The following is a 14,961-nucleotide window of genomic DNA, read 5'->3' as shown; positions in this document are numbered from 1 at the left end:
ACCAAAACAGAAACACAAAGCACGAAAGAGAAAACTAACACAAAGGGGTAAAAGCTGGAAAACCGAACACTGTGGTACAAAGAACAACGACAAACTGGCAAGGGAACTAGTCTGGTATATGTAGTGAATGACTGAAGAGACAACGGGTGAGGAACAGAGGTGAGTGCAGGACTATTGAGGGACAGGTGACACTATGTAGAGGAGCAACACATATACAATTATCATGGATCCACTATTCATACTACAGTGGATTCATACCAACAGCCTGTTTATCAAGTCAAGGGTAATACAACTTTCAAATATCATCAGATGTTGTTCATTTAACTTAAGAATGAACAGACACCAAATAATTAAACCAATAGATGTACAATATTCTGTTACTGGTTGTGTATGTGTGTGTTTTGACGTGTGCTCTGTCTTATAAAAGGTTGTTGAAAGTATTATCCATGTTAGACCATTTCTGTTACTCGTGTTGAGAAGGGGGCAGGTTATATAAGACTTTTCTTCACCTTGCTACTCATAGATCATTGAATTCCCATTATGTTGTTATATATTGTAGCTTATACTTTGTGTAAAAAGAAATTGCTAGATAATGAATGAATCTCAAAAGAAGGCATAATAAAGGATCGCTGCTCTTTTTCCTCAAACCAGTTGAATTATATTAAACAGATTAAAGTCAAAACAATGTCAGAGTATATTTCAGCTAGACTCCTTTTAAATGCAATGTGTGCATATAAAATCAAAGCAAAGTACCTTCTGCAATTAGATGAAAAAAAAATGGTACTACTCCAGTAAAGTACAAATATCTCAAAACTGTACTTGAGTAAATGTACTTAGTTGCATTCCATCACTGATGATCGTCATCTGCAGATTTGCATTTCAGGGATTTCCTCAAAAGGATGTTTAGGCTTTGCTAATTAGGATCTGTGGAAAGTCATCTGTGTGCTAGTATCACAAGAGCAACAACACCATTGTTTGACAGAAGCATGAAAAAGCTTAGAATGAATTCCAGCATATTTTGTTCTTGAATGTCAAGCCACTGGGAAAAATACAGTGTCTGAGCTTTACTTCAAACGAGCACAAAAACATCTCCTCTCTTTGCGGCTCTCTCAGATGCTGAAGTGGGGAACGTGGACGCTCCCGACGCAGAGGCCACAGGTCAGCGTTTCGCCCGCGACGTCCTGGACCACCCTCCTGTAAACGACTATGTAAGTGGGCCCGTCTGAACCGCGTCAACCAGGGACCACACCACGAGATACAGCAGAGCCACTTCAATCAGCTCCAGCTCTGCCTCGACTCTTTCTGCATATAAATCGCTCACTAATTGATGTTAAAACTGACTTTGTGCACCAGAGGGCATAGCAATTGCTCTATATATCTGTTTAAGTAAGGCCAGTTCATTGAAGACTCCCTTAATGTCTCTCCATTAATTGAGAGGAATATCCAGCCTTTCAAAGGCAGAAACTTGTGCCTTACAGCGCCCGTTACTTCCTTCTCTCACTTCCTCTTTTCTGAGGCACTACAAAGCAGCACTCTCAAGGTCACTCATAGCTTCACAGATAAGTTACATTTATTAATAATGCTTTAATTATCAAAGCGTATAAAATGACTGGAAAGGCCAAGTGACATATTTTTGTGGGCTGCATCAGTACTGTACGGTTCATCATCCCTGGCTCTGAGGGAAAACTAAATAAAGCAGCATATTACACAGAAATGATGCACTCTTACCGACACAAAAAAAATAGCCGTTGCACACTAAAGATAACAGGTGCAAAGATATATTCGACTCACACATTCAGCACTTAATGGTGAATAGCCGCTGAAGCTAAATTCAAGGATAATGAGTCGGATTCTGCCTCCTCCTCAGAGCTGTGAGAAATGGTGAGAGACACCCAGAGAAATGAGACATCCTATAATGTTGACATTTATCAGGAACGTCCCAGAAATACCTCCCGCTCAACCCCTCAATCCCCCCCCCACCCCCAGCCTCCTCTATCTTCTCCCTCATCGTCTGCAGCAGGAGATGCAGTGCCATGCAATTAAAACATACCAGGGGATGAAAAACTCGGCTCTCCTTTTGAAACGTTCTGGCAGTTGGGTAATGTATACCACTGCAATCCATTCCAGCGGCACATCCACGCTCTGTTTGTGGGTCCGGTGATAACAAAGGTCTTTGTGGCCAAGCAAAGGGCAGGCAGCAGTCTGTAATTGGGAGTCTGAACTCTCGCTCATTTCTTTTTTTCTTTTGTTGCTTTCGTCCAGAACTCATGTAAATGTGCACACAGTCAGAAAACAACCAAGCACACACACACACACACACACACACACACACACACACACACACACACACACACACACACACACACATACAGGCTGCTGCTCACACTCTATGTACATCCTTTCATCTATCATATCCACACACGCAGACACATAATATGCATTCACTTCATCTGCGTTTCATAAGTCTGAATTTCAGGCGCCGCGTCTCCCCACAGTTCACGTTTGTAAAGTGAAATAATCGTTTGAGCCCTTGTGACAGACGTTGACGGATATATGAAACTGGCCTTTGCCGCGGCCACCATGTCAGAGTGCAGTGTGTATCAGAGGTGGCCCTGGAAATTTCAAACTGAATAACTACCATCTGACAAGGCTGAATGGACGGCAGCACTGTCCTTGACCCATAAAGCAAAGAGGGCCTTCCAATATGAATTGACCTCAAACACATACACGTGTAAACATGCTTGGTGTGGGTTTCTGCCTGCAATTGGGGTGTTTGTATTGTGTGTGTGTGTGTGTGTATGTGAGACCACATTCAGGGTCAGGCCACATGGCTGTTCATGTGTAAATCAGAGGTGCAAAAAGCTGAAGGAATTTAAATCCACAAATGCACGAACTATTTGTGCCTCTGGAGAAATCTTTACACTGAAGCTAAAGTCCATTATCACTCTGGTTCAGTGTTTACTCAAATACATGACTATCTCTGTATTCAATTACATCCAAATGTATTGTCATTTCACCTCACTGTTGAGCACACTGAGATGAGAATCTGAGATCGGGGACAAGCACTGAGGCGTTTTTATATGTTGTGACTGTCCTGTGCCTCTATATAAAAAAAAACAACCTTTTGGAATACAAAGCAGGGTATGAAGCAGAAACGTTATCTCTGCTGTTTTGATCCCAGAATGAATGTGAGGAGCTCTGCTATGAGATTTAATACCACACGTGCTTCAAGCTCATGAAGAGCGGTGATCAGCGTGTGTGAAATAACACCAACAAGTGTGGAGATTAGGGGAGCCGTGCTTTGATTCATTACATCTTATTGAATGACTGACGCAGTTTTCTACTCTGCAGACTCATTCATATCCAGTGCCTCATATTATGCACAGAGGTGCCTCCGTGTGTGTGAGTGTGTGTTTGCATGTGTATACCGGAGTGTGTGATGAAATCAGATGCAGCAAGGGGGTAATGGCTTTTACTCTTCATTAATGCTGCTTGTTTTTGAGTGACTGCCTCAGATTTCCCAAGGTGAACCATTCTTATCACCGCAGCATCCCACTAGAGACGGCGACTCAGAGCCAGAATGATTAATATGTACCCTCCGTTTTAAAAGGATAGCTCTGATTAATTGTCTTTAAGGTACAATGCTGCCTATTGGCTGTTTGTTTTGATAATCGCTGCATCATTTGAATAAGATATTTTCTTCATTTTCTTCGTGGAGCTCCCGATTTTTTTTACAAAATCCCAGTATGGTCTGCGCGCAGCAGATAAGATTATCATTGGTCCATTGACAGCTTTCGTGTTGTTTCCATAACAGATTGTTGCCTGGAAGCTGATGACCCGAAACTTGACTGAAACAATAAATCATTAAAAGCCTACCTGCGCTTGTCATAGTAATAAATCAAACCCAGCTATCGACGTCATCTGCAGCACCCCGTCTATGTGTTTTAAGTATGTCTCACGAGTGTAGCAGGGTGTACTTTCTTATGAATCATGCTCATGGTGAATTTCTTGTTACGTGACTACAATAAAGAAAACAAATACATTTGCGTAAAACCACTCTGACTGGCTGCCCACTGATTTAAAAAGTAGATGCAAGACACACCCTAATTCCCACACTTAATGTAGCAGGGGACTGAAGGGACATGTGCTCCTGCGGGTTCTGTCCTCTTAAACAATTCCCACACATTTTCTATTCCCAACAGTGGATGTGTTTTTGTTCTGCACTGCTGCATGTAGCTGAGTCACTAGAAGCGCTAGCAAAGAATTATACCAGTTTGCTCTGAATGTGAAGTCATCGACTCCTGGATCGGAGCAGTTTAACGAGACAGCGGCGGATTGTCTCTGAGGATTCATTTACTAAAAGCGATTGAAATGTGGTCAAATGCGTACTGAGGGCAGTTGCCGCCTCAACTTGCGAGGTGAGTTAAGTGGCACTTCTCCGAACCCCATTTGGAGTTGCTCTTGATCAAAGGCATGGCACTCAGCCCCCCACGAGTCTACGGGGGCATGAACCAACCGGCACAATGGAAAAATCCAAGGGCCATTAATTCTACCCAATTTACCTTTCGTTTGGGTTTCATTTGGCCCCTCTATAAATTCAGAGGCAGCCAGCAAGAGCAAATGAAAGAATCCTTGTTAGGCGATCATTACGCTGCTAATTGCTTTAGGAATGTGCCATGCACTTAGAGTCAAGGTCAGGGGGAGGGCGCCAAGACGTGGGGAGCTGTAATTTGAATGCTCTATTGGAGGAGGGGCTGCCATTTTGGTGCAGAGAGTGGGCTTCGGTCGAGGGAGTTAAGAGGTCAGAGATGAAAGAAATAGTGTAATTATGCCGGTAACTACCGACGTTAGAGTCCCTTTGATTGAAGATAGCGCCGGCAGAGAGGCTGTGAATGCTGGATTCAGAGATGGGGCGTTGTCAAGTCGCGCTACCTCCGGTATAATAGAAAGGTCAAGGGTGTTATATCATGTTTTATGCTCCTGCAGCTTAAATCAAGCTCGCTCCCTCTCCCCGCTATCTTGATCTCTTTGTCACAGTCATCAAGCATGGCACAACTTTGGATTTTCACAGACATTAATTCTAATCTTTTCTCTCTTGTTTGGTTTTTACATATATTCTACTGACATACAAGGAAAGCAGGCTCATCAATTCCCACCATCTTTTTTTTTCTTCTTCTTCTTCTTTGGGTTTTTTTACGGCAGCTGGCATCCGTTATGTTGCATTGCTGCCAAGTCTTCTTCTTATTATTATTATTATATTATTATTATATTATTCTTCGTCTTCTTCCTCTTCCTCTTCCTCTTCCTGCTCTTGCCTCGGGAGGACTGGCATTTGACATGTGTGTGATTGTAACCCTGCCCACTGCTGTGTCCTCTGCAGAGAGACATCGGGATCGAGCTGGATAACCGCCTGGATGACCACGGATACTGCTGCCAGCACTGTCGCCGTGGTTACCGCTACTGCCGCCGCTACCACGAGCCCCTGGGTGGCTTCAACCCGTGGCCTTACTACTACCAAGGAGGCCGGGTCGTCTGTCAGATTGTCATGCCGTGCAACTGGTGGATCGCCCGCATGCTGGGCAGGATCTGAGGAGGGCGCGTGCTGTCTGTGTCTGTACATGGCATTTAAACTGTTTATGTAGTCGTAGGTGCAAATTCTGCTTTTATATCCCAGACCACTCAAGAGACCACAGCAGTCCATTGCACACAATTATTATCCAATCTGTAGGATGGCCCACTGAGTATTAGTCTGTTTAAACAGTCCAAATGGTATTTGAAGCGTTCTTAAAAGGCATTGCTCGTTTACAGCTGTCTAATTTTCTTTGCTTACCTCACCATTTATTATCCTTGCTATTTGATTCTGTTGAATTGGTGCCATTTAGTTTGGAGGATGTCACCATTAACTAATCTGCTGGGGCGGGGGCTACTTCAGCACTGTCTGTCTTGGCCTTGTCATGCATTCATTTTTTTACTTGATAGGTCAAAAAGACTTGTTCTACTGTAATGTATGAACATGTTGCTTTCTTACAGTAGATCAATATGTGCAACAATCTGAGTGAGTGGAGGTTAAGTATAAATGTTTTGTCTCAGTTGTTTGTGATGATTGTTGTTATTGCTTCAGTAGATTAAAAACCTTCCCTATATTCACATACATTTGGAACACTACATGCATCATATTCAAATTAAGACAGATTTAGGGAAAGAAAGGAATGTAAAGTAGATGTAACAGAACTAGAGGAAGCTTTCCTTCCTGGCTTTATGTGTTTTTAAGATCATGTTAAACTAAGGAGGTACAGTGTAATTGAAGACGCACAGACCTCAGCTGTCTTTTGTGATGTAGTTACTGTTGTCTCATGCTCCATTGTTTTCCATCTTGTTGCAATCCACAAAATGCTTTAAATAGTGCTTCTGTTCAAACAGTTTCTTCTTTGCTGAGGCGATTTTAATCTGCAACACCACATCTCAATCTGTCGAGCTGAAATAACTCTCATCTGCAAGTAACAGATAAGCAAGCGAGATAGGCGTTTGCAATTGATGTTCTGTCATCAGAATAACAAGGTGCATAAATGCCCAAGAGTATTCAAGCGATGTGAGATATTAAAAGTTTAACAGAGAGACAAAAATGGAGCACTCGTGTTGTCATAGTTTGCTTTGAAGCCTTCTGTATGTTTCAGTCTCTTACCGGATTTTTTTTCCAATTAAAATTTGTATGTATGAATAATCTGAGTTGTGAAACAATATGATTTGAAAGCTGATGAAGTGTGTGTTTGAATCTGACTCATGCAATCCATACAACAGGCAGACCTTCTCCATTAGTCCCATTGCTCATTAGCAAAAACATTTAGCGTCAAATTGACAGGAAAAAAATAAAATTAGACGTGCATGCTTTTATTGTTTCTTTCATAACCTTAGTCTCTCTTGTGTATCTGATGCATAATAATGCATTGTTTACAGTAATATAAAAGCACCTCGCCTGCTAAGTAAAACTGGATGTTGACTCATGTTGGCTCAGTGTGATAATAATGTCAGTGATATCAATAATATTTGGCAGCGAAATGGATTTTGTGAAAAAGGGGGCGAAACATATTACTGTATGTAAATGTTTTATGGATATGCTCATAAATGAGTTCAGACTGCAACCGTATTGTTATTTTTAAATCAATAATGTCAATAGCCCAAAGCAATGTGTCAAGTTAAAAATTGTGGCATGAGTTAACAAATGCAATAATTGCAAACATACTTCAAATAAACTGACAAGTGTACAGCGAAGCCCCCGAGGCATTTCTGAAAAGTTCATAAAATAAGTGTTTGTATTATTCATTTCTTACTACGTCCCTGTTATCCCAACAAATAGTCGAGTGTAAAACGGATGCATACAGCGTGCTGGTTGCTGCTGCTGTTGTTGGAGAGCTTTGGCTTTCACAACGTTGGGAAATAGTGTAAAGTGTTATTTTTTTGTAAGATGCTGTTAGTTGTCTATCTGCCGAGGTCTCTGAGGACTTTGAGGACTCTTTTGTGTAGTCGTGAGAGTAAATTGCCACGGAAGCCCTGAGAGTCGATCTGAAAGGGACGGCTCACCCTGACTGGAGAGGATGACACAGATATTACAGCTGGCTCCCTGAGAGCTCCTCGTGCCTGATGGGACAAAAGTCCAATATTAACCATGAAAGTCAAACTTTAAAGTACAAACGTCTCACAATTAAAAATCATGGATGAGACCCAAGAAAAAAAGAAATTGGATGGTGGGGCCACTGCAGTTGCACTTATATGAGAGCAAAAAATAGATCACGGTCCAGTTGAATGACCAAATGTGCATCCATGTCTTGGTATGCGATACACAAATCTCAGGACGTCATTGAAAGCATCTTGAGGAAACAAGTTGAATGTTATAAACAGCAAACATCTACAGCATTCAGTGTTCATGGTTTCCTTTTCAAGTAAAATGTAAACAATGTAAGTAAATTGAATGGGTTCAGTTAACGAGATATTTTGATATTGCTTTTATAAGCCACTTCAAATATAGAGGGAGGAAAGGAAAACAAAGCAGAGTCGGTGAAGTTCAGCTTGAAAAAGGATGTTTTTCCCCCTGAAAATGCAAACATTTGGACTACTCCAAATCAAATGATCTTTGATTATTAGCATAGGGCTTTATAGTACCCCTACAGCTATATAAATGAATGGTTAATTTGCATTCCTACTGTGTTTGATGCAGCTCAAAACTGTCTACTTTAGATATAAGGCAAATCTGTGCGTCTATGACAGCGAACACCTTGCCTGTAGACCAGAATGAAAGAATATATCATTTCAAATGAAGCCCTGCACAATTTCTCTCATGCATTTTATACACTGTCTAGGAATACCCCCCTCTAGCACTTGTTTATCACTGTTTTGATGGGGAGAGGAAACAAGATTGACTACTCTGCAGGAAAAACAGAGATACCAGGCATCTACCGGGTTGGCACAGTTCAAAGGATTTTTCCTACCTGGCCTGAGGATTGGCCGCTATCATTGAGACTCACAAGTGAATTAATTCCTTTTGTTACTTATCAAAAATGCAGTGAAACTTCACTCACAGCTGCTTATTTTCATTTCAAATAATCTCTCGTTCATTTAGATCAATGAGTTGCTATTCCGGGGCGGAGGAGAGTGAAAACCAATGTATGAGGAGTGTCTGTATTTAGATTAGTAACCTGAAGGAATAGCTCTCTCCAATCCAGACTGAGGCTCAGGCTCTGCTGAGGACACGTGTATTACCAGTGCCACCTTGTGTAGAGAGAAGTGCACTGCTGCAATATCAAACCAGGCGCTGGTTTCGCCGCGTTTTTTCAAAAAAACATTTGAAAACCATGCATACATTTACACTTGCTTTTCTTAGAAACGCCGCACATTTGAAAAGCGGTCTATTTAAATCTAACCTTGACCGCAAGTTAACAGACTGCACATGGCCGCAATGGCCACGAGACCGCAGTCAACTCCTTTTCTCTGTAATGTTGCAGTCAGTCTGGTGACCTGATGGTTAAATAAGCTCTCCCTGTACTGTTCCTGCTACAGGCTGGAGGCACAATAATGTCAGCCGTCATCCTTCAACTGCTCCCACTGTGAGAGGCAGCATGGCACAGCAGTAAACACTCGCGCTGTGTCAGTGGCTGCAGGCGACTCAGAAATAGTCCTCCTCCTCTCCCAGGACCCGGCTCTCGCTCCATCTTCAGGGTCTCTGACTTACCAACCAAAGGAATAGCACGGACGTAAAGGCTGCATTCATTCAATATTTTAGTAATCTATAACAACCCCCGCTTACCATATGGCAGCCGATCGATGAACCGCCTGTATAGATGTAATGGAAGGTTAGTGGTTGCTTTCATCAGATTCATTTCAAACTACATTCCCACCTGCAAGAGGCTCAGGAAGATGTTTGCTGGAGAAAAGCAGGTTTTGGTGGTGGCTGAGACTGAACTTCTGGCTGTGAGTTAATGCCTGTGTGTGTGTGTGTGTGTGTGTGTGTGTGTGTGTGTGTGTGTGTGTGTGTGTGTGTGTGTGTGTGTGTCTGTGTTAACCCTATGGCAAGATTGGACTGTGTGGTACACAGCTGTGCATGTGGGTGTAGACAGAGCTAGGCACAGTAGGCAAGCCCTGCTGCCAAACAGCTTCCTCAACACCACCACCCACCCTCTCCTCCCCGACCCTGAACACACACACGCATTCAATCCAAGCCAATGCACCCCCCCACCCTAACACACACACACACACACACACACACACACACACACACACACACACACACACCTCCTCACGAATACATCAACATAACACATGCTCTAACAGAATCAATCCAAGTCAGTGTAACCCCTCCACTCGCCAGCCACACACACACACACACACACACACACACACACACACACACACACACACACACACACACACACACACACACACACACACACACACACACACACACACACACACACACACACTCTTCACTCTGCAAGCTGTGGTGACAGACTCGGCTGTCTTCAGTTCTGGGCATGTCACATGCTAATGTATTCATCCACCCACAGCAACTGGAGAGGCAGTGCTCTTAAGTACAGTCCAATCAGTCTCTGGCCTGCTAATGGCTCCAATCCAGTTCCCCACAGTAGCTTTTTCCTTTCTCTTCAAATGCCATGTGGTCTAATGTCCCTCAAGGCTGCAGCAGCCCAGCAATAGTATTTTGAGGCAGAAATGCTTCATTTTCATTATCGCCACAGTAACAATTAATTGGCGTAGTAACCCCTTGCACGCTATTTGTTTCCAAGTTTAATTTGGTTTTCCGTTTAAGTTCTCAAAAATGTGGCTACTCATGTGACATCAGTTTGCCTCCAACAAAAACAGGAAATAAAGAGGATATTCAGTGTTGAAGATTTTAATTAGTACATTGACTTTTTCTTAAAAATCTATTCTATATTCAGCACAACTGAGGCAACTGACAACCCCAAGACAATAGAAGCAACAAAACATAAGCAGTAGACATACCTCAACATCTCACAGACAACAGTGCTTTTGGGAAAAGGCAGGGCAGATACGGAAATATACACACGACAGGAGAAACAAAAAAAAAGAAGCAGCAAATCCCCACTTAAAGACAGATTTCTATGCAAATGTAACCCAGTGTAATTATTGATTGTCAAGAATTTGCATCTACTTAAACAATAAGTATACATTCAGAGTGTCTCTGCAGAGCCGAGCCCTTTGGCTGATGTGAGGTTGTAAAGCAGCGTTTAACTCCTGTACTTAGGTGCCAGTGCAGATGGAGGTCAGTATGTCTAAATGTCCTCACTCTGCAGCTACAGTCCGGGTGGAAAACACAACCAATTTAGCTGCTATACCACTCAGGATCAATATGGCTTCATCCCCGGCAGGACCAGGGGGCCAATCGGATGGCTGGCCTGAGAGGTCCTTTACAAAGTGGGACAGCAAATAAAGAAGGCACAGACTGGACTGACCCGAGAGCAGGACAGGAAGAGGAAGAGGAGAGAAAAGGGAGAAGGAAGAGAAGAGAAGAAAGGAGAGGAGCTTTTAAACAGCACTGGTACATCTTTGTACCAAATCATTAAAGAAACTATGATTTCAAAGACATACTGATTGATACATTTGATACTTTATGCAGTACACAGAACATAATCTTTTCGAATGTGTCGTCCCTACTGCTTAACTGTTGACAAAAGGTAAAGAGGTATGTCTGCTGAAAAGAAGGAACCAAAGCACATTCAGTACATGTTTAAATCAGACACACAACAGAGGATATCTACAATAAGAGAATATAACGAGAGTCCAAAACTCAAGAAAAATACCAAAGCTGATTATATGGAATGCTATACAAATGAAAAATGTTGGTCTTAAAAAACTACCAAATAAGCTTCCTGGTATTAACGTTCATATTCTTTGTATGTTCCCTCATGTTTACACATGTAAATAGACAAATGTGACTTTTTTTATACAGAATTTAGAAATTCACAAAATAAATAAATTCACTATGGCCTTAAAATTGAATCTCAATTGTATATTATATGTATGTATATATATATGTATATTTATATATATAGATCCATATATATTCCATTTTATATAAACAGGATATAAATCTTGGAGCCCCTGAAGATGAGGCTGATAAAATCTGTTTCATCCTGCGTATTCTTTCTCTCCTTTTGTGCCTCACTATTTTCGCTGTGCCTCCAGTCTGCAGCGCTCTACAAACAGTTTTGATGTTGGACTGTCCTTGGTGGACAGAAAAATGCCCATTTCCGTAGTAGCACAGTGTTTTATGGCCAGGAGTAATAGAGGGTGAATGCATACCGTTTTTGTTTATATGAAAATAAATGAGTAATGTTCTTAAAAGTCTGAAAAAGCCATTTAGTCCGTTTTTCATCTTTTTCCCCCAGACGTTTCCACGAAAGAGTCTTGAGCTGTTTGAACTTCCTGTAAGGCACTCTTCAATTAAACTCTGAGACGCGTATTTTTTTTTCCCCCACCGGATTGGACACCACGACACAGCATCCAAACTTGTATGTGGTTTATTTTTTTTTTAAAAAACACATGTCCTTTGCATGTTCTCAGAAGTCTGATTTCATTGCACCATTTGGCATTCAGTCCCCAGTTTTGGTTTGTTGCGTTCTCCTCTTTAAACATAAAAGTCCGATGAGATGTAAGGTAAGAAAATTACCAACTGGCACATTTGGTGGACAGGGATCCCTGGTCTATCCAATGGCTGTTGTCCTAGAGGGGGAGTGTGTGTGTGTGTGTGTGTGTGTGTGTGTGTGTGTGTGTGTGTGTGTGTGTGTGCATTATTCTGTGTATATGTAACTATGTGTGTTGGGGTTAATGTCCATGAAAAATTATCCCAAATCTGAAAACTGACTCCTTAGAAAAACTAAACACTAATCCCTTGATTTTAAAAAATTAGGCACGTGGTCACAAAATATGTGAGTAAACAATAAATCCTGAGGCTGAACTGACAACATTCTGTGAGATCCCTCGCTCTGATCTTTGATCAGATCACTGCGGTACGGAAAGAAAACATTAAGTCTGTGGTCAAAATGGATTCAATTGTTGTTTTTTGGTTCGGCTTGTATCCTTCAGCCCTAGGCCTCTGCAGGCTCTGTCTTTATCTGGATAAAGTTTGCAGGCAATTGGACAGACAGTGGCAGCTCTTGCAGGCCTTTGATTCCCTGCTCAGGCTGCAGGGACATCTCCCCACGCACTTCCAGCTCCTCCACAGGGGTCAGACCCTCACTGGGGCTGCTGCTCTGGGAGAAATGTCCATTAATTATAGTTTCACTCACTGCCTCGTAGCCCTGGCTTTGACTGGTATCGATGATCACAGTCCTATACTGCAGCTCTGCTTCCCCTATCTCAATCTCTTCTTTATCAAATGTATTTGCTGCCAATGATGGATCACCGTTCACCATCGAGTGAAAGTAGCTGGGGTCCAGCATCTCCTCTTTGACCTGCAGACCCGAGAGGTCGCCGGATTTGAGCACCGTGGCAATTACAGTGCCGGGCTGCTGTGCCACCATGGTCTGCCCACTGGTTGTGTTGAAGGTGACCAGGCGAGGGAGACCGCTGAGGTTGGAAGCGGTGGAACTAATGACTCCTGCAGGGGAAGTGCAACAGGAAGTGGTGGAGGAGCCAAGACTGGTGACCAGGAGGTGCTGAGGGAGGCCATCCTGCAGGTTGTTGGCTCCACCTGCTAGAGGGGCCGTCTGGATGGTGAGCACATCTTTACCACCTGCAGTGGTGGAGGGCATGGTGTGGAGAATAACCCGAGGGGGGGAGGAGTGGCACGAGTCCCCGTTGGCCAGAATAGTGGTCAGAGGAACAGACTGGAGAGAGCCGGGAGAAGTCAGGACCATAGGAGCAGTCATGGCCCTGAAAAGACAAAATGAACTGAATATGCACTCCCGTTTCTTCATCTTCTCTGATGGAGCTGTTCGTAATTTAATATTCAGTTTGTATCTTTGCAAATATAGACAAGGATTATTCTTTAATGGAACACTATTGAGAAAGTTATCCAGTGCACAGCTCTGATCCTAAACAGCAGTACTAATGCCCTTATTAATATAACAAACGGCGTTGTCAGCTGCACTGCAGAAGTGATTATTCTCCTTGATTCCTAACTGCAGACAATGTTTAACAGCTTCAAAAGCAAGGTGACTGATAAAACATTGTTTATACAAGCAGTATAAATACAAAAAAAAAAACATAGAATACCAAATCAACACCTCTCTCTGACATCAACAGCAAATTAACTGCAGTGCTACAAGATTATATATATATTTAATGCTGTTACTGCGTCCACCCCTCTACATCAAAGGTTTAAGCAAACAGTTTATCTCAATTTCTAAAAAGCTGACAAAGTTTCAAGTTAGAATTGAATTCCCTTTCAAGTTGTCATTGATAAAGGGCCGGCATGGGTTGAGTCAGTCATATGATGTTAATTTCAAGGACAAGTAGTTTCGTCCATGTGTATGAGAACTGTATTCAAGTCATTTTGAGTGTGTCAGGGGTTCTCAAATTTGTGAATTTTCCAAACCACCAAATGGATGATTTTTACACCTCAAACACTCCTCTGACAGACATTTTGCCATCAAAGCATCTGGTGGGTTTGGAATACATCCCGTCTCAAAACTGTGAGGTCCACACTGATTGTGATATTTGACAGATGCTGAAAAAAATCTGAAAACAATACATCAACTGATGTGATTTTTTTCTTTACATAAACACATTGATGGAGCATCCCTTACAGGAATATTTTGAATATTTTGAGGCTTTCTTGTGCCGGTTAGTTTATCTGAGGATAAAGACTAGAATCAGGACGAACCAGCTCGCCTGGCTCTATACAAAGGTGAACTGAAATACGCCTAGTAGCACCTCCAAAGCTCACTAATCAACACGCTATATATTGTGTGTTTAACATGTAGCAGGTTACAGATACAAGTTATGTACCGGTTATGTGCTGAAACTATTTCTTTCCTGGGAACAGCGACTTCCTTGAGTCTTTTTGTCACTATGGAGGTTGGCGATCTCCTACCTCATAGCTTGATCTTGGACTGCCGACCCGTGGTTGGCCTGCAACATGTGGACAGAGTGAAAGAGCTGCTCAGTCTGTCCATTAGCTTCCTGGTACAGATATTCATCACTAGGCTCCTTCTTCATGTTCTTGGCTGAGACATGATGCTGACCATGAGCCCTCCCGTGCCCTTTGGACCCTCCGCGGACCATGGGCCGCCCGTTGGCAGGTCTGTGATTCCCGTAGCCGACGTTGGCATCAGAACCTCCGTCTTCGTCTTCGATCACCACCAGATCTGTTGGCATCTCCTTAAACTGATAGACCAGCCGCTGCCCCTCCACTTTGGCCAGGATGCCTCTCTGATAGTAGTACCTGGAAGATGAAGTAGATAAGGAGCATGAACATATCTGTGTCAGAGC

At 42.6% G+C, this 14,961-nt stretch overlaps 2 protein-coding genes across 5 annotated transcripts in view; one reads left to right on the top strand and one right to left on the bottom strand.

Annotated features, from left to right (window-relative positions):
- tnmd (tenomodulin) overlaps nucleotides 1-7,270 on the top strand; it is a 47,722-nt gene extending 40,452 nt beyond the window's left edge. The window contains exons 6-7 of the mRNA XM_068715519.1: nucleotides 1,114-1,208; nucleotides 5,381-7,270. Of these exons, the coding sequence (XP_068571620.1) occupies nucleotides 1,114-1,208; nucleotides 5,381-5,590 (305 nt within the window). The 3' untranslated portion in view covers nucleotides 5,591-7,270. The remainder of the gene's footprint in view (nucleotides 1-1,113; nucleotides 1,209-5,380) is intronic.
- A 3,113-nt stretch (nucleotides 7,271-10,383) lies between these two features.
- Nucleotides 10,384-14,961, bottom strand: part of elf1 (E74-like ETS transcription factor 1) — a 38,169-nt gene continuing 33,591 nt past the window's right edge. For all 4 annotated transcript variants that reach the window (XM_068715121.1, XM_068715122.1, XM_068715120.1 and 1 more), the window contains 2 exons: nucleotides 14,564-14,914; nucleotides 10,384-13,401 (listed from right to left, as the gene is read on the bottom strand). In XM_068715121.1, the coding sequence (XP_068571222.1) occupies nucleotides 12,615-13,401; nucleotides 14,564-14,914 (1,138 nt within the window). In that variant the 3' untranslated portion in view covers nucleotides 10,384-12,614. The remainder of the gene's footprint in view (nucleotides 13,402-14,563; nucleotides 14,915-14,961) is intronic.

Source organism: Cebidichthys violaceus, unplaced genomic scaffold (assembly GCF_023349555.1).
Source record: "Cebidichthys violaceus isolate CVI_PGR_0920_01 unplaced genomic scaffold, fCebVio1.0.p SCAF_2, whole genome shotgun sequence".
Classification (NCBI taxonomy): domain Eukaryota; kingdom Metazoa; phylum Chordata; class Actinopteri; order Perciformes; family Stichaeidae; genus Cebidichthys; species Cebidichthys violaceus.
Note: the sequence above shows the minus strand (reverse complement) of the source record. Positions and strands in the feature narration are given on the sequence as shown.